This window comes from Macrosteles quadrilineatus, unplaced genomic scaffold, assembly GCF_028750875.1.
Source record: "Macrosteles quadrilineatus isolate MER2022 unplaced genomic scaffold, UCM_ALF_1.0 Scaffold_4__1_contigs__length_99947679, whole genome shotgun sequence".
In the NCBI taxonomy this organism is placed as follows: domain Eukaryota; kingdom Metazoa; phylum Arthropoda; class Insecta; order Hemiptera; family Cicadellidae; genus Macrosteles; species Macrosteles quadrilineatus.
In genome coordinates, this window is record NW_026542597.1 from 30,607,953 (window position 1) to 30,634,243 (window position 26,291).

The window sequence follows — 26,291 nt, forward strand, 5'->3', positions numbered from 1 at the left end:
TTTAATTTATTAATTGCCTTATTATTCATCAAAGTACCAAAATACATAAAAATACATAACGGAAATTAGTCCTTCTCTGCAATAGTAGTCAGATGCCGATCAAGTTCGCTTTCATTGAGAATCCTGAAACAAAAAAGAGAGAAATTTAAGTTGAGATAGATTATAGCTCTGAGAAATAAGTTTAAAATACACTGTTTGACAATAACTCCAACAACTCCAACAATAAGTACAATAATGGCAACAAAAAAAAGCTAAAACAATACAATACAATACAATACAATACAATACAATACAATACAATATTCTTTATTGTTAATTCGTCAAGAATTACAATAGTGTCAATACAATAGTGAATTGTACATGTTAATTTTCATAAAATTCCTTTATTGAGTAGAAGGGTCTTGCGATTAGCCACTTCTTCAGCTCCTGGTGTAGCTTGTTGCCAGTCAGGTCTCTCAGGTAGTCAGGTAGATGGTTCCTCAGCTTGCAGCCGGTGTAGGAAGGTTTTTTCTCCCAAAGAGTTGTTCGGTGAACTGGTAGTGCAAATTTGGAGCCATGACGGGTGTTGTAGTGGTGCAGGTCTTGGTTTCTTGGGGGGTTTATTTCATTCACATACTTAATGGTTTCAAGTATGTAGAGAGACACCACTGTGAGGATTCCTAGGTTTACGAATGCTAGTCTGCAAGTCTGTGGTGGTACAAGGTTGGCGAGGGCTCTTATGGCTTTCTTTTGAAGGACAAGAATTCGATTCATATTTTTTGTTGAAGTTCCTCCCCACACTGTCAAGCCATATCTAAGATGCGACTCTACCAGTGCGAAGTAAGCTGTTTTGGCCACAGAGAGTCCGCCTATGTAGTTTATCCTTCTGACGACATATATTCCAGTACTGATTTTTTTGCTTAGGTGGTTGATGTGCTCTTTCCATGTTAGTTTGTTATCAAGGATAACACCGAGAAATTTTGTGTAGTTTTCTATTGTTACATCCTCTAATTGAGGGACTATGTCTTTTTTCTTACTGAAATTCAGAGTTGTAGTTTTTGTGGGGTTTATTGCTAAGTCATTGTTCTTTGAGTAGAGGATAGCTTTATTTAAGATCGATTTTGAATTAAGGTAAAGGCTTTGGGCTGTGTTGTCCTTGATCAAAATGGTTGTGTCATCTGCATACATGATTGCAACAGCATTTTCACTCTCAATTTGTTTGGGGAAGTCATTAGTCAATAAGATGAATAGAATCGGGCCTAATACAGAGCCTTGTGGAACTCCTCTCGTCAGCTTGCTTTTTGAAGATTTGAAACTTTCTGTGACTTCATTTGATGAGTTTTTCAGTTCCACGACTTGTGAACGTCCCGTTAGGTAGCTTTTGAACCATTCTAGCGCAGAGTTTCTTATACCGAGTCTTTCAAGTTTCTTGCATATCAGGTCGTGGCCCAGGCAGTCAAAAGCCTTACTGTAATCAAGGAAGATGGCGGAAATGTATTGTTCGTTTTCTATCTGGTCTAGGACGTACTCAATTAGTGCTGTTATAGCTGAGGATGTAGATTTATTCTTCCGAAAGCCATGTTGGTTGTCAGTTAAGAGTTTGTTATGATTAAGATGTGCCATTAATCTAGCCAGAGCAATTTTTTCTATGATTTTAGAGAAACTGGAGATGAGAGAAATGGGCCTGTAGTTTTGAGCATTTTCAGTTGGTCCTTTTTTATGTTTGGGGTATATTTTACTGACTTTTATGGCGGATGGGAATTTGCCTTCTTTAAATGATTTATTTATAAGATAAACCAGAGGAGAGATGAGTTCTTGAGAGCAGTGCTTTATCATCTTAGAGGAAAACTCATCTATTCCACTTGATGTTTTGGCTTTTAGGGAGTTTATTATCGTTTTAACTTCTTTATAGGATGTTGAAGTTAGGGTAAGGTGTATTGGGCAGACTGGTTCCTCTCCACTCAGCACTGTTTCAGGGTCTATAACGATTGCTCTGTTTTGGTCAAGGGTATTTTCTGCTATATTTGAGAAGAATGTGTTGAAGTGTTCGGCCATTTCTTTTGTGTTGTTTGTGAGTTTGCCATTTATTTCTAATTCTGCAAGGGTTTTCTCTTCACATTTTCCTTTCCTTTCCTTGTTTATAACTTGCCATAGTGCTTTTGGTTTGTTGTCAGCTTGTTCTATGAAGCTAGCTGTTGAGGACATTTTTAGGTTTCTTAGTTTCATGTCGTATATCCTTTTTCTATTAATCATTTCTAATTTGTCTTCATTTCTGTTCGTTAACTCAAACTTTTGCAGAGCTTTCAAAAAGTTCTCTTTAAGGTATTTTGCTTCAGGATCGTAGTACTTCATATGTTTTTTGTTTTTAATAATTTTAGTTTTCTTTAATGGGCATGTATAATCCAGTGCTGTTTGAAGAATATTATGAAATTTGTTGTAGGAGGTTTCAAGATTGGGTGAAGAGTAAACATGTTCCCAATTTTGGGACACACCCATTTTGTAAACAACACCCAATTCAAGGTATGTAACAATTACACAGAATCTTTATAATGCCATCATAATGGTGGAGAGGTTTTATCTAAATATTTCTAAAAAAGGTGTTAAGTATTATCTTGTTGGTTCGGTAAGATATTCACTAGACCGTTCTTTATACTCACCACTAAGCTGTCACATTATTATATGTATAGTTAGTTAAAGAGGAAAACACCTATACTTAACATACAGAGACAACTAAAAGCACCAAAATGTAATGAATTTTTTTTAGGCCTATGTTTTTTTTATTTGCAAGTGGCATTTTGAATTGAGTAGAAGTTAATTGTTCTCCAATGGGATGCTCAAGAGACAGAATACCAGTTGATGCTTTTGCAAAAAATATAGTTCAGTTTCATAAAACGGCAGGAGCGCCTATTGAAATAACTGTATTTGAGGAACAATCTAGAAACCACCTGAGAAATGGACTAAACTACTGTGATTTTTTGAATAGTCTATATACATCTATCGGAAATCACTACAAAACCCTCACATCTCCAACTCCTACCATCCCAGACACTGATGGCAATGGACAGCTGGAAGATGACAGGCCAAACACCACTTCTACATCACAACCTGTCCATAGTACTTTCACCATCTATAGTCACCCCTTCGGCAGTTCAACCCATCAGCGCTCATTCAACAGCAACTGTAACTCAGGCAACCCTACACTCAACCCTGCAAAACGACCCTCCTGTGGTTCCTGGCCAGCTACAGTATAGTGAGGTGGTGAAGTTAAGTGAAAAGCAGAGCAATGGTGATCCTAAAAATGTTCAGTGCCTTACTTTAAGAAATAGTCCTGTTGAAAAAATTCCAAACAATGTACATCCTAGCATAAACTTAGATTTAAGCAAACAAATTAGCACTCCTGTTCATAGTAAATTTGAATCTAACAATTATTTTTTAATATTTAAAGAGACAACAACACAAAAAACATAGCACATAATCACAGCATACCTGGTAGTCAAAATTATATAAAAAGCTTTTCCCAAAATATTTTACATTTGCCATCTAGGTTAGAAGCATTAGAAATCACAGCATCCGAATTAAATCCTGACATAATTGTACTGTGTGAACACAAGATGAAAACTGATGAGATAATGAGATTAAATTTAGAGAATTACCACGTTGTCTCAGCTTATGCCAGAGAAAAATATAGTGGAGGAGGTATTGTTATTCTCTCTAAAAGATTTATAAAACATAGAGTAATTAGATTACAGGGACTAAATGATTTAATTTATGAAAAGGAGTTTGAATTTTCATCAGCATAATTTTTGTTTGACTCTTTTAGATTTCTCCTAATTGGAATTTATAGATCTCCATGCACCAATGTAAACAATTTTTGTAACAAACTTGATGCAGCTTTAAAGATTGTATGTAAAAAATATAAGAGAGTAGTTATAGCTAGCTGGTGACATAAATATAAATGTATTGGAACATGATAACGACTATGAGCAGCTATGTGACACAATAAAAGCTTGTAATGTGCAATATCTAGTACATTTTCCAACTAGAATAACAGAAACATCATGTACAGCCATAGACAACATACTCATAAATTTTGATAAAAACATCACAAGAGTTACTGGTATTAATGCTATGTTATCAGATCATGATGGTCAATTGTTAGAGATTTTTTATAAGAAATCAAAAAATACATTTAGGAGTAAGCTTATAACTAAATATGGTAGAGTTTTGTGAAAGTAATAAGAATTTGTTTTTAGATAGACTAAAAAATGAAACCTGGCTGGAAGTGTTTCAATCTCCGGTAGAACAAAAATATGATGTATTTATAAATATAATAATTTTATATTTTAACGAATGTTTTCCAGTGGTCAAAATTAGAGAAAGGATTGACAACAAGTGTCGCTGGTATAATGACACTTTAAAAAACAAAAAAGATCAAATCATCCAGCTTCATACCAAGGGCAGACTGCTTAAAAATACAAATACTGTAAATGATGCTAAACTAAAAAATAAAACCCTTAGAAAGAAAATTAACAATGCTAAAAACCGAAACAAAATCAATAACTCGTCTAATGTAGTAAAAACAACGTGGAATATAATTAATAAGCAAGTGGGAAACACGCGTAAAGTAGATGATAATATATCTAGTATTAAAGTAGATAACAAAGTTTACTCTAGTCCTAACAAAATTTGCAATTTGTTCAATGATTATTTCATTAACATTGTAGATCGTGATGTGATACCTAAATTAAATGAAACTGCCAACTTAAATAATGCTAAAACCGACTTTTCCCCAGACTTGACATACTTTAAATGTGAACCTGTCAGCGACAAAGAAATAGACAAAATAATAAGTTCTTTAAACAATAAGCATTCATCCGGCTATGATGAAATCCCAATGCCCTTAGTTAAATATGTTAAGAAATATTTAATAAAACCTTTAGTACATTTAATAAATTCCTCTTTCATTAGTGGTATTTTTCCAGATAAACTCAAAATTTCCAAAATTAAGCCTCTTTTCAAGAAAGGAGATGAATCAATTATGTCAAATTATAGACCATTGTCGCTGCTACCAGTAATCTCTACGATTTATGAAAAAGCAATGTATAATAGATTAATAACTTTTTTGGAAAAAAATAATATAATTGACAAAGAGCAGCATGGTTTCAGAAAAGGGCGGTCTGCTGTAACTGCGGCGGTTGAGTTCATAGAATCTGTAATAAATTCAATTGATGAGGGAGAAAAGGTTGTAGGAGTTTTCTTGAATGTAACTAAGGCTTTTGACAGTGTCTCACATTCTTTACTTATTAATAAATTGGCAAAACTAAAAATTAAAGAACCTATGTTATCCTGGCTAAAAAGTTATTTAACAAACAGAAAACAATATGTTGAGCTAGTTTACAATAATCAAAATAATTTAGTTATACAAAAATCAGAGATGAAACTAATTCACCATGGGGTGCCCCAAGGCTCAATTTTGGGACCACTTTTATTTTTAATATATATAAATGGATTACCTCAAGTCATTTCTGGTAATAAGGGAAACAAAATTTGCATCTATGCAGTTGATGCCAATTTGAAAATAAGTGGCAAATCTGCCATAGAAATAGAACAATCTATTAGCAATAATCTAAGTGATATAAATAACTTCTTTAGTGATCATCAACTATTGCTCAATATTTCAAAAACAAATTTAATGCCAATCAGCGCCACCAACAACAAAAATAATAAATTAAATCCCATCTCAATTACTATAAATAAAAATAAAATATCTCCAATAACTAACACCAAATTTTTAGGTTTGATAATGAGTAACAATTTAAGTTGGGATTTACATATTGAACAGATACGGTAGCTAAAAAAGTCACATCTGGTTTGTATGCTTTGTATAAATTATCTAATCTTTGTGATCTTAAAACACTAAAAATGATATATTTTGCTTATATTCATTCAAATATAAATGTTGGTATCTGCATCTACGGAGCTACAAGTAAAAGAAATTTGGATAGGCTTTTAATTTTACAAAAACGAGCATTGAGAATCATATTGGATATTAAATGGAGAGAGACCGTCAAAGAGGAATTAAAAAAAATTGGAATTATGACTGTATACAACATGTATATATATGAAGTAATTTTATATTGTAGACAAAATTTTGCAGACTTACCTCTATTAGGTGTATGCCACTCCTACAATACAAGAAATAGGGGTACTATTGCAGCACCTGCCCATAGACTAAGTCTATATGAAAAGAAAACTACCTATGCTGGAGGTAAATTCTATAATAAACTTCCTGATCACATTAAGAAAGAAAATAATTTTTTCAAATTTAAAAAACATTTGAAGTACCACTTGTTGTCACTACCTCTATACTCTTTAGAAGAATACATGTTAAATTAGTGTTTTTTATTTCTATTAGACTTGATTTCTTTACGTTAAGTTTTAGATTTAGTATTTGACGCCATTCCATGTACTTTAATGTACAATATGAAATAAAGATTTGATTTTATTTGAATTTTAGTTTAAATGCTTTTAAGGGAAAGCGGTCCAAACCCATTAAAGTTTTGTGGATATGCCAGGAATTGAATCCGTCCCTCTCACACCGAAGTGTGAGACGCTAACCACTAGGCTAGCAACACACCCCAAAAAGGTTTAGTTAAAGTTGGATGATGTTATTAAAAAAACATTTATTTCATTACATTCACCCAAGTAATAAGTGCCGAAAATTGATATTTTTAATTAGATTAAATCAAGAGTAACTGCACAAAAGATGATTAATGAGAAATATATCCCTTGACTATAGAACCCAGAAAATCACACTGATCCAACTAGGAAGTACTTAACCAAGAAATTAGGTGGAACCTACTAATTTTCAATCAAATACACATGAACATTCACGTCTTGCAGGAACAAAGAGAAATGATGATTATGTAAAAAAGTAACTTGTTTTGTCAAAAGATTATACAGTTTTAAGCCGTTACTTGCAAATTGCAACCTACCTGAACTTAGGATTGTTCTTGGTGACGACTCCAACCTCTATCTCGGAAGGCTTGAAGTCTACAGATAAGACAAAGGACAAGCAGGAGATTGCCAACTAAAACAAAACAAAAAATACATAATTGATTTTGTATCCTAAATAAGTGTTCACAGTCTTAAGTTAACAAAATAATAATATTATCAAATTAAGTAATACAGTTCAATTTAGTTTCTAAATTAAATGGTAGCAGTGAAAGCATTTATAAGGCATTTTCAAAGAGCAAACATCGTCTAACCTAAAATGGCGGCATTGTCATGAGTTTTTGTCAGATAACAAGACGAAGTGTAACTTTTATCCGTAATTTTACTGTGTAATGTGCGTTTAGTTTAGTGTTTTGTAATAGGTGTAATATTTAAGCATAATTTCGCATAAATATTTATATATGTGTGATCCAAAATAGGATAAAAAGTTATTGAAGTTTTGTGGCATATAACAGCTAATGAGTTGTTTTGTTTACAGTTTTGGTCATGTTAAAGGTGAGCAAATTTCCGAACAAAAAGGCCGTGTACAATCGGTTTAATATTTTGAAATACTAAGTATCGATATTATTTCGGACCAAATGGGTTCGATTCAATCGATTAATGGTCCAATTAATATAATGAACGCGCAATGATATGTGGTACTGCTATCGGGGTTCGTGGTGAAGTGGATAGAGTACTCGGCTGATGTTCAAGAGGTAACCAGATTGAATCCTACTGGTGACATTAACTTTTTGTCAAAGATTTTGCTTAGAATGCGATTACTTCTTAACTGTACACATTTTGTTAGAATTTGAGGCATTTATATATTTTTTTTTTATAAGCAACTTTTTTTCATTTTAATTATCTAAGTTATATTAACATTTTCATTATACTGGAGTGCAAATGGCAGTTTCGAAACATGCGTTGTACTTGAGAATGAAAAGGAGTTTGCTACTGAAACTTTTTTTCAATTAGTAAACCTTCATTCGATTTTGTCATTATCAGCAAGTTTGGTTAGTTAGGTTAGGTTATGACAGTTTAAATTTATAATAGAATGCTATCATTTTGTTCGTATCGTATCACAATAAGCCTCTGACAGATCTGTGACAAACGACAACTACAATCACATCAATACTATAGATGATTTACGAGATGATAGTACCGACTAAGTGTGCCCATGTAAATTACTGATTCAAGACAAGTAGGCCTACACCAACTTTTTAACCTGAAATGACAACTTATCATATAGCACCTTGTATGCCACACCAACAGTCACAGTAAATAAAACTAAGGGACAAAATACAATTTTAGATTGTAGCACACTTTGCGATTGGCACATTCATCTATGTTCTTTTTAAATAACAAATAATTGGCTACAGTCGGTTTACATATAGAATATCTTCTTCTAAGTCATTGATGATACTTTGTCTAACTGTGCCTAACTCCACATATTTAAATACCTGAATGGCCTCATCCTCGGTGTACTCCTGTTTCTTCTTGAGCTTCTTTTCCAAGTAGCTGTTAGCCTCGGTCTGCTTGGCGCCAACACTGATGGCCCGGTATGAGCAGAAGTATCCGGCTGGGTCCGTCTTGTATACCTACCACAAACAAATCAACATTGATATAGTACAGAATTTAGGTATAGATTAGATTTTTCTCTAACTACTGTTACCAAGAAACTACAGCATCAACTAATTAATAAAAAACATCCCCACAATGAACCAAGAATTTGTGAATGTCATGGATTAGTTAGGATTAAAAGTTCTGTTGAACCTGGTCAGAAAAGGTTTGCCAGATATACAGGGTGAATTTTAAATGAGTTCCCCCCATACTTTTTTCTACATTTCTTAAGATATCAACTTCGGACCACGTTAGATCATTGTAGTGTAGTAAGTACTTCATTTTGACTGGGTAAACATTTTTGGCCGCCATCTTGGATCCGCCATATTGGATACAAAATTTTTTTTTCAAATGTAAAGGTAGGGTTGTGACCCATTGTTTCAAGCTAGAATTTTACGCTGATTACAATGCCGCAATTAGCTTTTAAAAATCTTGATCCGTTCTAAAGTTATGAGGTCTTTTTACTAGGTGGCGTTCGCAGATGCATCCACAAAATTGAGCGGAGTCATCAAGGGTTATATTATATTGTTTTTGTCATACTGCAGTAAAAACAGTCGTCATTGATGCATGCGTTCCGGGTCTAAAGTAGCATTTTTACTCTTAGGGAAATAAAATTAATTTTTAACCTCTATGGAGTAAAACTCAGCTGTTGTCAACTCAGTTGTAAATTTATATTGTAAACGATTGAATATGTATCGAAAAATGTAACGATTCGTGCTTCATAATCATTTTAACCAGTCTCTTCCCGTAGCATTTTAGCATTGCCGATACATTAATCCATTCCCACACTCAACACTGCCCACCTTTACTACTTCCTTCACCACCCCTATGTCGGAGACCTGTTTCCCTCTCTTCCCATAGCATTTTAGGATTGCAGATACATTGTAATTGCCAAAGACAGTTCCAACACTCTGCACTGCAAGCCTTACTACTTCCTTCACCATCTCCTACGTCATAGACCTGTTTCCTTCCCTTCCCATAGCATTTAAGTATTAGATACATTTATCTAACTGCCCAAACGGTTCCCTCACTCTGCACTGCCAGCCGTTACTACTTCCTTCACCACTTCCTACGTCGTGGGGCCTGTTTCCTTCCCTTCTCATAGCATTTTAAGATTGAAGATACATTAATCTAATTGCCACAGACGGTTCTCACAATATGTCCATACTTCATTACTTCCTAAGCCACTTCTTACATCGTGGACCTGTTTTCATCACTTTCCATAGCATTTTAGCATTTTAGATACGTTAATCTAATTGTCACAAACATTGCCCACACTCCGCACTGCTAGCCTTTACTACTTCTTTCACCATTCTCTATGTCGTGGGCATGCTTCCATCCCTTCTCATAGCATTTCAGCATTGCAGATACATTGTTACTAACTGCTACAAACTGTTTCCTGTTCCCAAACTCCACACTGCTCACCTTACTACTTCCTTCACCTCATCTTACGTCGCAGACCTGTTTCCCTCTCTTCCCATAGAATTTTAAGATTGTAGATACCAAGATACCTTAATCTAATCGTCATAAATAGTTCCCACACTCCGGACAACTCGCCTTTACTACTTCCTTCACCACTTCCTACGTCACGGACTTGTTTCCCTCCCTTTCTACAGCATGTTAGGATTGCAGATACCTTAACCTAATCATCATAAACAGTTCCCACACTCCGAAAAACTCGCCTTTACTGCTTCCTTCTTTACTTCCTACGTCACGGACCTGTTTACCTCCCTTCCCATAGCATTTTAGGATTGCAAATACCTTAATCTAATGGTCATAAACAGATCCCATACTCCGAACATCTCGCATTTACTACTTCCTTCCCCACTTCGCACATCGCGGACCTGTTTTCCTCCCTTTCCATAGCATTTTAGGATTGTAGATACCATAATCTAATAGTCATAAACAGTTTCCACACTCCGGACAGCTTGCCTTGACTATTTCCCTACCACCTCCTACGTCGCGGACCTGTTTTCCTCCCTTCCAATAGCATTTTAGGATTGCAAATACCTTAATCTTACGGTTTATAAACAGATCCCATACCCCGAACATCTCGCCTTTACTACTTCCTTCACCACTTTCTACGTCGTGGACTTGTTTCCTTCCCTTCCAATAGCATTTTAGGATTGCAGATACCTTAATCTAATAGTCATAAACAGTTCCCACACTACGGACAGCTCGCCTTGACTACTTTCTTCACCACTTCCTACGTCACGGACCCGTTTTCCTCCCTTCCTATAGAATTTTAGGAATGAATATACCTAAATCTAATCGTCATAAACAGTTTCCACACTCCGGACAGCTCACCTTGACTGCTTTCTTCACCACTTCCTACGTCACGGACCCGTTTTCCTCCCTTCCTATAGAATTTTAGGAATGAATATACCTAAATCTAATCGTTATAAATAGTTTCCACACTCCGGACAGCTCACCTTGACTACTTCCTTCACCACTTCCTACGTCGCGGACCCGTTTTCCTCCCTGTCCATAGAATTTTAGGAATGCAGATACCATAATCTAATCGTCATAAACTGTACGTCACGGACCTATTTCCTTCCCTTCCAATAGCATTTTATGATTGCAGATGCCTTAATCTAATTGTCATAAACAGTTCTCACACTCCGGACAGCTCGTCTTGACTACTTCCTTCACCACTTCCTACGTCACGGACCTCAAGCTACTGTTGTTATTTTATTATATTTATGATCCATCCCACCGTTTATGTTCTAATGTCTGTGGAATAATGCTATCAGCTTTTTATTTATCTCCCTGCATTCAAAAGTCAACAGCTGATCATATGTCTTTGTTTATGTGTCAAATACTGCTTCCATAAGGATTACATTGAAACTTTGAGACCCAGTGGGGCGGATTCCTGAAAGACTTTTTTAACGCCATATAGATGTTGGCACTCACCGGTATGGTCTTTATCACCATGCAAAATTTTAAAACGATTGATTCAGCCGTCTAGGAGGAGTTTGCGTATTACGAAATGCATAAAAGTCGACGTATAAGAGCTTCGCTCGCTCCGCTCAATAACTTTATTTTAGCCCATTTTAACATTGTGCATTTACAAATTAAGACCATAATCCCAAAATAGTGCTAGATAGAGATAAGTATACGCCACCATTTATTGTCGACCTATTATCACTTGGTTATGACGGATTTATTTTTTTCGGCCGCCATCTTGGATCTGCCATTTTGAAATGTGATAAATTAATTTAAATATGAAGGTAGTGTTGTGACCCATCATTTTAGACTACTTTTTTTTGCTGAATTTAATGCCGCAATCCGTTTTGCATTTTCATATTTGTTTTTTTGAAATATTGGAAATTCAAGTAAGATAATTTTAATATCTCATCAAGAAAGCCTGAGAAACAAAAACGGATTGCGGCATTGAGTTCAGCATAAAAAAGTAGTTCATAATGATGGGTCACAACACCACCTTCATATTTAAATTAATTTATCACATTTCAAAATGGCAGATCCAAGATGGCGGCCGAAAAAAATAAATCCGTCATAACCAAGTGATAATAGGTCGACAATGAATGGTGGTGTATACTTATCTCTATCTAGCCCTATTTTGAGATTATGGTCTTAATTTGTAAATGCACAATGTTAAAATGGGCTAAAAATAAAGTTATAAAAAGTCCTCATAACTTTAGAACGGATCAAGATTTTTAAAAACTAATTGCGGCATTGTAATCAGCGTAAAATTCTAGTTTGAAACAATGGGTCACAACCCTACCTTCACATTTGAAAAAAAATGTTGTATCCAATATGGCGGATCCAAGATGGAGGCCAAAAATGTATACCCAGTCAAAACGAAGTACTTACTACACTACAATGATCTGACGTGGTCCAAAGTTGATATCTTAAGAAATGTAGAAAAAAGTAGGGGGGAACTCATTTAAAACTCACCCTGTATGTAAGTACATAATTTAATGACTTATACAGGTAGGCCTGGTTACTCTTCACCTCAGGTTATTACAGTAAGCAGGGCTGGCCAAAGAAAAAATTGCAAGTGTGCAAGACTCACATATCATGCCCCATCAGGGGTATTCCATACCCCTCAGATTAAAGGGGGGGCTGGGGGGCCCTCCCCTGAAAAAAATTGATTTTAACTATGAAATTAAACTGTAACAGGCTGTATACGTCGCACACCCCTCAGGCCGTCCCTGACATTAAGCATAGTAATTCAGAATTCTTGAACTACAAATCAATGTAATAAAGTACCATCACTGTACAAGAATTTGAAGAAAGATCTTAAATGTTGGAAGAAGAGCATTTTTTTAAAGGATTACAAAATGATTCGTAACCAAGATATTAGCCTAATAGCCTATACACTGTACACATACCTGTGGCCCTTTCTCCTTGTCGATTCCAATCAGCATCATACTGCAACCAAGGGGTCTCATCTCAGCATTCTGCGTGTACACCTGCGGATAGAGAAAAACAAATATATGAAAATGTTTCATTCAACCTATCTGACTATCCAACTTACAACAGCTTAAAGATCTTTTTATGAGTCAATGTTTATTTTAATAAGCCAACATAGGCTACACGTTTTTCAAAAGTCAATGATAATGGCAGGGATCAACAGATTACAATAGAGGAAATTTAGAAAAAATAAATACAAATTTAATTTGACACAATGCCATTTTAACTTTTTAAGTATCATTTGTTTACCGTAGTTTGTACAATAAAATTAGTAAGTAAATTATGGCTTTAAAAGCAATTTAATAATGCTATGACAATTGTTGTGTATCATTCCCGTTTACTGGGAATTAAAATCATAGTTTGTACAGAGTGATTTATTTAGTAATTTTTGGAGTAAATAGCCTAACCACGCTATCATAACTTAACCATTTTTTATCATGGAAGCAAGTATCCTTATTTAAAGTATGTTTCAATCATGACAAACGGCTTCTCAAAAGCTTCGAATAACTTTAAGGTAATCACTATGTTGCAGTGGTTTCCAGCAGCTAGTTCTCGCTGCGAGAACCAGCGCTTTAGTTGCTAGTTCTCCAGCGCGCTAGGAGTCCTGTCAGACGGAGCTGGAAAACTAGCGCTACAACTTACAAGTCTGGGGATGTAATTGGATGTAACTACACACTCCGTAGGTAACAAAAATAATGTTGGTATTAGAAGTGATTAGTGATGGGAAAATTTGAAATTTTCGAATCTCGAATTCGAATTCAAATTTTGTCTTTTCGAATCTCGAATCTCGAATTTTTTGAATTTTTAAGGCGATTCATATTTTTTTAGCTTTTCCTCTCTCAGTCATTAAATAATGTTGCATTAATTTGTGATGATAAGCCAAAGCCACAATAAAAATTAGATGAATACAAATAATAAGTTTCATTGTAGGCCTACATATATACAGTACATCTCATTATTACTTTATCTGTTACTTTAGATTTGGTAACCTATGTAATATAGGCTATGAACAGTATGAACTTTATCAATGCTATATAAAATTGTACAAAGTCGAATGAGAATAAACTTTTAATTTTAGGTGATAATAGAAGCACTGCTCATTTAGACGTTTAGGTTAGATTAGCCTAGTGTATGTGCTATTTGTTAGTCAACTTAAAATGATCAGTTAAGAAGAGTCTATTGTTTAATCAATCTTCTAACCAAACCAAACCTAACCTAACTGTCACTATAAGAGTGACCAATCACTGACTGATCTTGATCTACGATGAAAAAATACCAGTTACCAGTACTTACATACATGGATAAATGAGTATCAATTAAAGGGAAAATAAAAATCTAGACCAAGAGACTGTAAAAAAAGAAGCCTATTTTATTTATACCTTCAAAAAACAAGATAAGACAGACATACAACTACTTAGGTATCAGTTATGGTTAAGACATACAACAATATAAACCAAACCAACACAAAGTAACAAAAACCAGAAAAATAATGAATTACATAGGATTAAAACTGTACAACATCTTGCCTAACAAACTTAGATATAAACACGCTCCCTATCTTTAAAAAACAGCTCAAACAATATTTCATAAATCAACATTACTACAACATACAGAATATCAGGAAGAAAATACATTTCCCATAAAGTAATGCTAAAACACAAACCATACATTCACCCTACAACACTACACACAATGAAGAAGCAAGTTAGAAGAACGATGAAAAAAAGGACTGCGGTGAGGATTCCGATGGTAAATGGGGTGGATGGTAGGTCTATGTACACATCAATATTCAATAAGTTATTTTAAGTATAGCTACTTTATCTTGATAGTTGGATCAAATTAAATGCAAATTTTAAATAAGAGAAATAATTCTTAAAATAACGTTTCCTTTAAACAACTACTTTCACTCAGTCCTCCTAACGAAGATTTTTATTAAAAAAAACCAGCATCTTAACCCGTTCGGGATCAAGCCGGTTCCTCTTCTTGTCGCAGACAAGTCCTGCAGTGCTGAAGAGTCGCTCACTGAACACTGTTGCTGGCGGTATACATAAATATTTCATAGCAACTTGTTTTAATCTAAAAGAGCTGCTGATATCCCAATATTCGAATATGCTCTTCTCTTCTCCTTGTAGGTGTATCAGGCCTTCTTCTAAATACTGCTGAAGTTCATTTTCCAAGGTACGCTGAACTGTCGAAGAAATTGGGTTTACATTGGCAAAAGCCTGAGCGTAGTGGGACCAAAAGTTGAGCTGTTTTGACTCATCCAGAGAGTGAGACGTTTCTTCCTGCTCGACGGATGTGTTAGAAGATCCTGGACTTTCCGCATCCCTCATTTCTGTCAATATTCTTATCTTAGCCTCTTCCAAAGCTTCTTTGTTCTTGAAAGGAACTGCTTTAAATCTTGGGTCAAGTATGGTGGCCACTGCCAAGTTGACATTTGTTTCAATATCGGCATATCGTCTTTTCAAGGACGAGACAATATCATTCTTAACGCCCATCAGACCAGAACCCGTAACATCCATGTTGACCAGGAAATTCTCCATTGTGTTTATCAGAGGAATTACCTGAAAAAAAAAAAATAGGCTTAGAACTTTATAAGGAAAACAATTTGAGTTTAGGTACTTGCTTATTATACGGACCACAACCTTACAAAGCACACTACGGCGGCTAGGTTAGTTAGTTGTGTGGTCTTTATTCACTCATTTACCAAACATAACCTAGCCTAACCAAACCCAAAAAGGTTGTGGCCCGGCTAATGTAAGTAGCCTATAACAATTTAGTTTAGTGCAAAAAATGTTGTTAAAGTTAGTTGTCTGAGTATGCCTAAAGGGTGTTTATGCTGTTGTTAAAAATTGTTATTAGGTTCATGTAATCAAATGTATGTTTGGCCAAACTTTTACAAAGTTGCATGTGTTTAGTTTTTACATTACCTTAATCTGATAAGGATTTGATGAATAGGCACAATAAATAACAACTGAAATTATAATCAATAAAACATAATTTCAAAATAGGCCTAGTTATTTTTTTTTTTAGAATCCTATTTATCTTTCCCACATTTTTCTAGCTTAGCTTGATTACTAAATATTTCCTAAGCCTAACCAATGATAACTTACTTCAGAAATTGTAGAAGCTTCCTTGCTGACTTGTCTGGTTGCAGTTTCGAAGATTTCAAGAATATCAACAGCCGCTTTCATGGTCTTAAAGTCATCCGAAGTTAGTACCACTGTGAGATTGATGTCCGCCCGTCCAGATATTAAAATTAGAGCATCTTTTTGCTCAACGAGTCTTTTGAGCATATAGTATGTCGTATTCCACCTCGTTGGCTCCTCTTGAATTAGTCTATGCTCGGGCAGCTCTAGTTGTTTCTGGATGGTTTTTAGCACCTTCGTGTTTTTGGCTGACTTTTTGAAGTTGCCAACAACTTTTCTTGCTTTTTTGATAACATTGCTTATCCTTGGATTGTCCAAACAGCCATCTTTTATTACCAACTGCAGTGTATGCGCTACACAGGAGTACGCCTGGTAATCACTACCATTCAGTGCAGCTGTAATGTCTGGTCCGTTATCACGAACAACTCCGACTACTTTCGTTTGAATCCCCCATTCATTGAAAATTCTTGTTAAGAAGTTCCTTAGGTTAACTGCCGTATGGCTTATTTCCGGGAAGGGAACACATTCCAGACATTTATGAATCATTTTTTTACTCCTGTTGCTGTAAAAATGAACTGTGAATGCCATAAAGTCACAGTTGGCAACAGACGTCCACATGTCGGTAGTGATGGCCACGTGTTTTGCCTCTAAAAGATCTGCCTTCAACTCGCCCATCACACGGTTGTACATTTTGACTATAATCTTTTTGGAAAATGTTTTCCTAGAGGGCACTTGGTACCTTGGCTCGAGATGATTTAAGAGCTTCAAAAAACCTTTATCTTCAACTATAGACATAGGCTGAAGGTCAATACATATCATTTCTGCTATTAAGCAATCAATTTTAGTAGCCCTGGGGTCATTTGATTTAAACTTCAATTTCCTTTCATATAAGGCTTCTATAGTAGGCTGACTAGTCGCTTGAAGTTTAATAGTCCTAGGGACGAGTGGAGATGTTGAAGATTGTCTCTCTCTAGGTTCAGGAGTGGATAGAGGACAGGAGGAGGTGGACTGAGGTGATATTATATTTGAAGCTGGGGAGGTTAGATCTGCTAGGCCTTCTTCAGAATCAGATATAGTTGTTTCAATGGTTAGTGGTCCAAAATCACTATTTAACTCAACCTGCATCACATCTCCACCACTTTCTACATCAAATTGGTTGGACTCTGTAGGCCTACATTGGTTTGAAGTTACTGTGGAACTAGGCTTAGTTTTTTGATTAGGTTTGGTAAAAAAACTCCTTATTGTACTCGTGGCTGTGGCTGGAGAAGTTATAGATGAGGATGAGGATGAGGAGGGGGAGTCAATATCAGCGGTTGATCTAGGCCTACCATTATTCCTACCAGTACCTTTACTTGGTTGATGTGGAAATGACTTATGTATTTTCTTTAAATGGTTCGTCAGGTTGGATGTAGTTTTGCTAGCCCCACCTCGCGAAAGTAACTTGTTGCAGAGATTGCATTTTGCATAGTTTGGATTAGCACTATCTATTGTGAAGTATTTCCAAACTTCAGAACTCATTTTTACATACGCACAGTCACTGATTCACCAAAACACTGATACAAGTCTAAGTTACAGTTACTCACAAAACTAAATAAAATAAAATAGAAAATTCAGCTCAACTAATACAGTAAAAATGTAGAAGTTTTAAGCAAGCAGTACCGAAAACGTTAACGTAAACGCGTGAAGCAAGCTAGCTAAAGCTTTTGTTTTGTTTTACTTACTTTTCTTTCAAGATGACGATCGATAATCGATGTTTTCGAAACATCGATATTTTTATATCGATGTTCGATGTTTTTTACTTCGATGGTTGATTACCGATGTTTTTAGTACATTGACTTTTTAGTCGAACGATTTTTTTGGCCAAGTATTGAAAAATCGATGTCTTCCATGACTGAATTGTATTAGATGTAGGTTAATTAGTTGTTGCAGGACAGAGAGCAGACGGGAAAACTGAGAAAAACATCGATGTTTTCGCGACTATGCTATCGGTATATCGATAGTTGACCTATCGATGATCACCCCTACGTTGTTTGTCTCTCTCTTAAACCGTTAAACAAACCCTCTGCATCAGCCGGCTGACTTTTTTCCTTTTGCCGCCATGTTGCCAGATTGTGCACACACAGTGTTGCCAAGTCATTAGGAGATGTTCCGCTGGGGTACCTTAGCTTATAATCTCAATATCTGAATCTCAAAATAAAACCTTCGTGATACTATTCTCCAGTTATCATAATGACGATTTATTTTACTTCTGATAAATAATGTGATATTTTTTGTTGTTAAGTTCAAACCACCAAACGGGGAGTATGTTTTATCTATGGTTTAAGTATCCTCTCTGGCGCTATGCTGTGCCATGTTGTATTGCAGTAAATCTTATTTAATCTATAAAAATGAAACACCGGTATCGCGGTATCGAAATTGGCCAAAAGATTTAATTTTGTTTTCTACTGAGTATACAGTTAGATCTGGAGTATGTTTTATCTATGGTTCTAATTTAGAGAATAGTTGTTTTCAATGAGTTATAATTTCATCAACTAAAAGTGGCGTATGAATGGGTACAAAAACGAAACGGCGGTAATTCAGCTAACGATATAATTATGTTTTCAATTTCTAATTTCTACTAAATATAGTTATAGGTTAGAGTTGTAATAGCCTAAAAATAGTTGTTTTCCGTGAGTTAAAATTTTACAACTAACAGTGGCATTTGAATGGACGATAAAATCAAAATACTTTATTGATATGCGTGAGGGAGGGAGAGGGAGTGCTTGGACTGAGATAGAGGTTTAGATCAGATTGAAAGTTGACAGACAAGAAGTAGACGACGACGATGACGGCGGCATTAGTCCTACTAGGTAGTCTGTTCTTCTCTCTCTCTCTCTCTCTGTAGACTGTAGAGTTGAATGGTTTCAGTTTGGTTTTGGTTTCGTGACGAGTGACGACTGACGACAGCTGACTGTTATTGTCTTCTCTTGAAGCTCTTGCTTGCCGTTTGCAACGTCACAATACAAACAAAAAATGTTTTCGACGTTTTCGTTTATTTTATAGTTTTGTGTTGTACTATTGAAGTACAGTAATAAATTCAAAACCACTAATATTTGTCAACAAATAATGTTTGTTTTGTAACCTACGAAGTTCTATTTCTTGTCTTATCGGTTAGCCTACATCATTGCGTGGTTTTCATTGCCGCCGACGCCATTTGGCGGATAACGATCTTTACGATTTTGCCGTAAATTTGAATTCGAAAGTCGAATTTCGCCGATCGAATTTCGAATTCGAATTTTTTCCGAAAATTCGGTGGATTCGAGATTCGAGATTCGACTTCGACCCATCCCTAGAAGTGATGTTTTGTCAATGATCAGCCATCATAGAAGTAAAAAGTGCCACGAAAACATAAAATATTAATATATAAAAACACTATTATATTGTATCTACTACGGATATGTAAATTAAATTAAAATCAAATAAGTTGTGGTAGGCGTATAACAAAAGGACTTTATCTTTCATCAACACAAAAAATCACATTCATTTTATTAATATATGTGAGATGTAGCAATCGTAACAACGAGAAAATTATGACAATGCGTGAAAAGATTTCTTAACAAGAAAGTTTAAATTTATTCTTGATAAGTTTAAATGTGTTCAATAAATTTAAATTCATTTTTCTTAATGCGAGAACTAAGACGATACTGTCAGATAGAGCTGGAATGGTGCTAGAGACTACAGCTGGGTGGTCACATGACTTGCTAGTGAATCTTCAAGCGCTTGTAATATTAAACTGTTTAAAACCTCCAGCGGCTGGAGATACCAGCTCATGCGAGTGTTTCTAGCAGCTGGAGAATCAGTCACACGATGCTGGTTTTCTGCTGGTTCTAGCTGCTAGTTACTAGCAGCGAGAAAACCAGCTCCGTGTGACAGGGGCTTAAGAGACAAATCTAGTATAAAAAAATAAAAAAACAGCTGACTGATTTAGTTCAGATCCCTGCAAACAACAGAATTTTGTTGGTTTTACCTGGGATATGTCTGCCATTCGATGACACAACATGTCTATGGGCATTTCATAGCCGTTCTTGTACCTGAAGTTGGCAGCTTCGTAGCGAGCCCTCTGAACTTGAGACTTGCTGTCCGCTACACACCGGAACAAGCAATAGAGTTTTAAGCAAACAATGATTAAAAGGCATAAACAGCTACTATTCATGATGTTGTGATTTACTTTTGGCTGTTCTGACATGCAAGAGCTACTTCAGTCCTGCAATGCACGTATTTTTTCTGCAGTTTGACAAAAAAAGTTATTTAAGTTACTAAGTTAATTAAATTTAAAGAAAAACAACTAATATCATCAGTAGTTTAAATATAAATAAGTTACTTACAAATTTAATGGCCATGCATTACTTTTTAATTAACTTATTGTTTATATTTTTAAATGGGAAAATGACTATATTTATTTCACATTTTATTGTGCGTATTACTAAATTAGCTGACATAATCTTCCCCAAACACAGCCTAGTCTTAAGTGATAATTTCCGTTAAGAATATTGTTATTTAATGAAAGCATGTATTTTTACTTTTGGAAATAGGCTAAATATCTCATATCTGCACCATGAGCTACATAGTTAGGTTTTTGATAAGAACCAAATAAATTAAGCCTAGCCTAATTTAGATGTTTTTAAAAATCTATCTTTCATACAAAATGGACCCGGCATTTTATCAGATGAGGTAAACAACTTACCCAGCATTCCTGTCATCACACAGCCGATGCTATCGGTCAGCTTGAACAGGTGAGTAACAGTGGCAGGGTCCAACAACTTGTCCTGTCATACAAGAATGTAATAAATATTCATTTAAGATTGAATGCTGAAACTATATAGTTAGTTTATCAAATTGTGTAAGGCTTTATCTAACAGAAAACGTTCTTAGAGTTTAATATTAACCCTTTGCCCTTGAATGGGCTACAGCTGTTTCTGAGTCAGCTCGTCATTGTTCACGCAGCACCGTGCTGGTATAGTAATAGTATTTATTCCCTGTGTAGCCAGCAAACCAACGTAGCCTACTTATTAAAATTAATGTCATTTGAATGGGAAATAAATCTGATAAATTTTAAGGGAATATTTTCATAGAAATTCAGCCAAGTAAGCTAAATGGAAGTTTGCTTAGACTGCAGGATTGCTGGGGCAGGAAAAGTGAGTTTAAAATTCATTTTAAAGTCTGCTGTTTTTTAAAACACAGAAAAGGAATTTTACTGATTGTTTGAAACAGGGATGATAGTAATTATATAGCGTCTCGGTTTCCGCACCCGCAGACTGATGAGAACCTCTTTAGAGAAGGAGTGGGGGGCGTGACGTCACTCTGCTCTTTAGGGAACACCATTACCCCATTACCGTAACGAGACGAAGTGATTCCATTGGGGTTCGTGGCGTAGTTGATAGCGTCTCGGACTCGTGAACTGGAGGTCCCCAGTTCGAATCCCGCCGGCGACACTAACTTTTTGTCCAAGATTTTGCTTAGATTGTGAATACTTCTTAACTGTACATCTTTTGTTAGAATTTGAGGCATTTATAATTTTATTTTTTATAATAACAAATTTTAAAATTAAAAATTAATCATAAGTAAACCTTCATTAGACTTTTATTTTATATCTTTTTTATATGATCAGCAAGTTTGGTTGGTTAGGTTAGGTTATGACAGTTTAATTTTATAATTAAATATTTTAAAACTAATTTTATAGTTAAAAAGTTAATTTTCTAACTAAAATATTATAAAATAAAATTAAAGGTTTTCTTAAATCGACGTGATGGGCTCTCCCACAATATCCCACTCTTTTGCAGAAAAGGTTCTCATCAGTTTGCGGGTGGGGAAACTGAGATGCTAGTATAGTAATTAGGCCAGGCAAAGTCAGCTGCTTATTTTCTATAGTTAGGTTCCAGGAAATTTAAAGTTTTTTTATAGACCTCAGCTAGCTGAGTATAAATGTGCTACCTTTGAAAATGATTAGTTTAAAGCCATTGGCATTTAAGTGGGATCTACCTGGCAGCCTGAATTTCAATTCAAGATGGCAGATTATAGGCTATGGATTGAAATATAGTTCGGGATTGAACATGCCTCTATTTTAAAATCTCTCAACATTATAAAACTAATTTGTTTCCAATGATTGTGTGCTTTTTGTGCTCTTTATCAGAGCTTGCAATGGATGGGGAAAAATTTATTTTTAACTATTATTTAGAAGTTAGAATCACATGTGACTTACAAAGACTAATTTAGGCCTACTGATTTTCAAAAAAATTGTGTAAAGTACTTAAAGAAACCGGTACGAAGTTTCAGTTCATCCAGTGCATAATTTGGATCTTTTGTGAATATTATAGTAGTTTATTTAAACAATTAAATAATGCCGCGAGTTTCTTTTTGGTAGGACCATGTTTGTAACGTGGTAATCAGTTGGCGGGTGGAACCCCCTTTGTAAAAAAGATATAATAAAACCAATAATTAAATAATTCTTACCGGAACTTTCTTTTGAGTAGCAACAACTGCAGTGTCAGTTCCTTTAAAAGCAACAGACGTCAAACCTCCTTGCGTTATGGCTTTGAAAGCATACTCTGTAAAAAGTAAACAACATTAATTTAAACTAGATTCAGATTGTAACCTTCCATGGTCAAAGTAGGACTAATTTAACGAATACTACTTAAATTAAAACTTTGTGCGGTTAATGTTAATCTCCCTAAAGACCGAGATTTGTTGGTCAACAGTAAAATAATTTAAACTAAGTTATGCTAACCTACTGTTCAAGACACAACAAGCTATTACTGTACCACAGGATATACCACATATATGAAATAGCAATCTAGAATTCAAAATAAGAATAACAATAACCCATAAAAAATAATAGTACCATATCATGCTAGTGAAGAGCATGACATGTCAAATCCCTACTTAACTCATCATATAAAATGAAATGGGATATCGGGTCAACTCAATACTTTAATCCAATGATACTCAAGTACTACACTCAGTCCTTAATTTACAAATTTGTCACTTAGCAATTTCCATTGCAGTTACGAGTCAGGTCTATTTATAGGCCTACTCTACCTTAGTTTTCAGAATTAACACATAAAATGCTTTAAAGTGCTCCATGCTGAGTGTTCAGACTTGAAGAATCAGAATATAGTTGAATTGCCACTACGAGTCAACAGAGCTGGGGGTTAATCACAGATGATTTGATTGAGGTGCGTTTCCTCCAATTTCACTTAGCTGCGTGCTATGCAAATAAGCTAAAGAACACAACAGGTAAGGAACAGCGTGGTTAGAATAGGGCAGGTTAAAATTACAGGGTCCAAAAGTGTTAAAGTTATTCCTTGAAATCAGACAATGAGTTGTGTGACTAGCAAATTCTCCTATGGATCGAAGAAAGTACCTATGTCTTGATTTTATGTTTTTGGTAGACGGGGAAGAGATGGAGCCCTAGCTCTAACTTACTGTCCTAAAGTAACAAATTATGTGGTGAACTGTTTGAATCTAGGAGCCATGACGGTGCATTTAGTATTCTCATCAATAAGCACTTCATAAGAGGATAAAGTAAAATTTAAGGAATACCCTACTAACTAACTTAAGATCAGTTTTCCTGTCTTGTGTAGACTTATCTTAGTGAGGGAGAAAATTTGGTGATACAACTTTAAAGCCAACAGAGTTAAGAATAACCTTAAAACTCAGACACACAGTCAGGCCTAGGCCTAATTAGTAAACTGTTGTCATCAACATCAATGGTGAACTTAGTAAGATCACTCAGACTAAGCTAGGTTACTATATTTAAAATGTACACATTATCGTTAGCCCAGTTCGGCAGTTTATTTGCAGCTGACTGCTCTCAAGGCAGTGTTCCCAATTAATTAGGTACCGGTACGCTGCACAGTTGGCAGTACCGTGTCGCTAGGAAACAAAACAAGTCCAATTGGTTTCAAAGGGGTTGGTGCTTCCTGCAACCTTGGAGAGGAAGCACGCTGTGTAACAGGCTTTTTAATTGTGTCACTAAGAAAATGCTGCTTTATTTATTTATTTATTTAGTCTCAACGGTTACACCATTTTACAGCAAATCATGATAGTTGATATAGGCCTATTAGTTTCTAATAGTTCACATTTAAGTACTAAAACAACAGTACCTATAACAATAAATATAACATTAACAAAAGCATAGAGATTTGAACGCGGTAACAATAATAAATAGCAAGAATTTTGACAAGATACAAGTAAATGTGAGTGCTTGACATTACAATCTCATTACAATTGCATGTTCTCATGTTCTAAGAGCATGTTCTCTTGGTGCAGTGAAGTTGATGCAACTAAGAAGAAGGCCATTATTAAAGTCCTTTAAGCCTGGTTTACACGGGTCGAGTATGTCAGACGAGTTATTCGGCCCAGTTACTAGGCCCAGTTGTTGATTTGTTCAACTCGCCCGGTACTTGACTAGACTGTCTACACGCATTCCTAAAATTCCTATTTAGAACAATGACAGTGTAAGTAGGCACAGAGAAGTAATTTTTATAATTTCTCTGTGTTCTGTGGTGTAGGGTATTCCGTATACCTTAGCTTTCGTGTTAAATGTTGTTTGAGTTTAAAATGGGACTTTCAAGAGTTTAATGCTGAATTTATAAATTAATTAAATCACTGAATTAGATTATTAGAATTAAAACTAAATCATCCATTTAATTCAGGCAGGGTTGCTTAAGTTTTTTTTTTTTTATACAATAGACCAAAGTGGAAGGTGATATTCTAAAAGAATAAGATTTGTTACAAATTACTATACCGGTACTGCATTTCTTTAAAATAAAACATATAGGCAACCAAAAGTTGCCTCCAAATAAAAAAAAATGTGAAAAAACACTGTTTTCAATGTATTTCTGATAGAAAACATTTTTAGGGAGTGAGCTTTCTAACAACCCATTGATTAATAAAATCGTTCCAGTAGAACTGTAGATATTAAGTTGTACAACAATTTTGAAAACTGAATTTTATAAGAGTGAGTAGATTTACGATCAGCAAGACAATGCAACACAGGGCCAAATGTTCAACTAAACCATATAGTATTGAGGGTGATTAGGCATACACTACTGAACTAACCCCAAAAATACTGAACGTTGTGATCGACTCTTTGTCAGCGACCACAAAATAACAAAAAAAAAATTTCTGTGGTTGCTGGACTCATGAGAGCAGTAAACAGATGTTTTGCGGGCAAATCGTGGTGGTAGGGGTAGCTACTGGGCCGAGCAACTCGGTTTTCAACTAAATCACTCGACTCGCTCTCAACTGACCTCTTTTTATCAACTCGCCCGTTGCTCGACTCGCCTGCATGTCTACACCAGGCGAGTTAAAGAGCGAGTGGCAACTCGCACACTGACTCGCCCGCCGTACTCGACCCGTGTAAACCAGGCTTTAGAGAGAGCAGCAGTAGGCCTATTATTGGTTAACCTTGTTACCTTCATTGCATGCGTTGGTGAGCTTATTAAAACATGAAGTACCTATAGGCCTATTTCAAGTAAATTGAAAACATTGGTTTTGGTGAAACCAAATTCTATAAAAGATCCATAATAACATTTTGTAGGTTATAACATACAACTTACCAACTTGGTAGAGTCTTCCCTCAGGAGAAAATATTGTGATGTGCCTATCAAATCCAGCACTACTTCCTCGTGACATTATTGAAGATTGTATCCAACCAAATTTACAATAAAAGCATAAATAGTATTTAAATCTTTAATGACTTCGCAAGTTTTTCCTACTATCTGTCTGTCTGTGTCTGTAGTCGGTTTCCAATTCCAAGCAAAGAAGCAAAGCAAGTTTCGAAGTTTGGAAGTTTCATTTCATCCAATCATTCCAATCCAATCCTTCAATCTAGCCGAATCATTGTTCAGTGTTACCAACAACACCAACAAGTAGGATCAAATTGGCTCAACCAACCAATACAACCACTGATATAGATCGCTGATAGTATACAACCGATACAACTTTATGGAAGCAGCGTGAACCAGCTAATGGTATTTTTTGTGTATTTACGAAAGCTTGGTTACTGGCATGGTGGAAGGAAGGGTTACTGGACTATGAAAATATTGACTCTGGTTTAAATGTACAAATAAA

At 35.3% G+C, this 26,291-nt stretch overlaps 1 protein-coding gene across 1 annotated transcript; it reads right to left on the reverse strand.

The window, feature by feature from the left end:
* Positions 1–25,989, reverse strand: LOC128992731 (proteasome subunit alpha type-6-like). The gene is made up of 8 exons (XM_054416457.1): positions 25,778–25,989; positions 22,668–22,762; positions 20,902–20,983; positions 20,185–20,300; positions 12,948–13,028; positions 8,433–8,570; positions 6,975–7,069; positions 1–123 (listed from the first exon to the last, which is right to left on the reverse strand). The coding sequence occupies exons 1-8, from the start codon at positions 25,851–25,853 to the stop codon at positions 66–68; spliced, it is 741 nt and encodes a 246-aa protein (XP_054272432.1). The 5' UTR covers positions 25,854–25,989; the 3' UTR covers positions 1–65.
* Between the last annotated feature and the right edge of the window lie 302 nt (positions 25,990–26,291).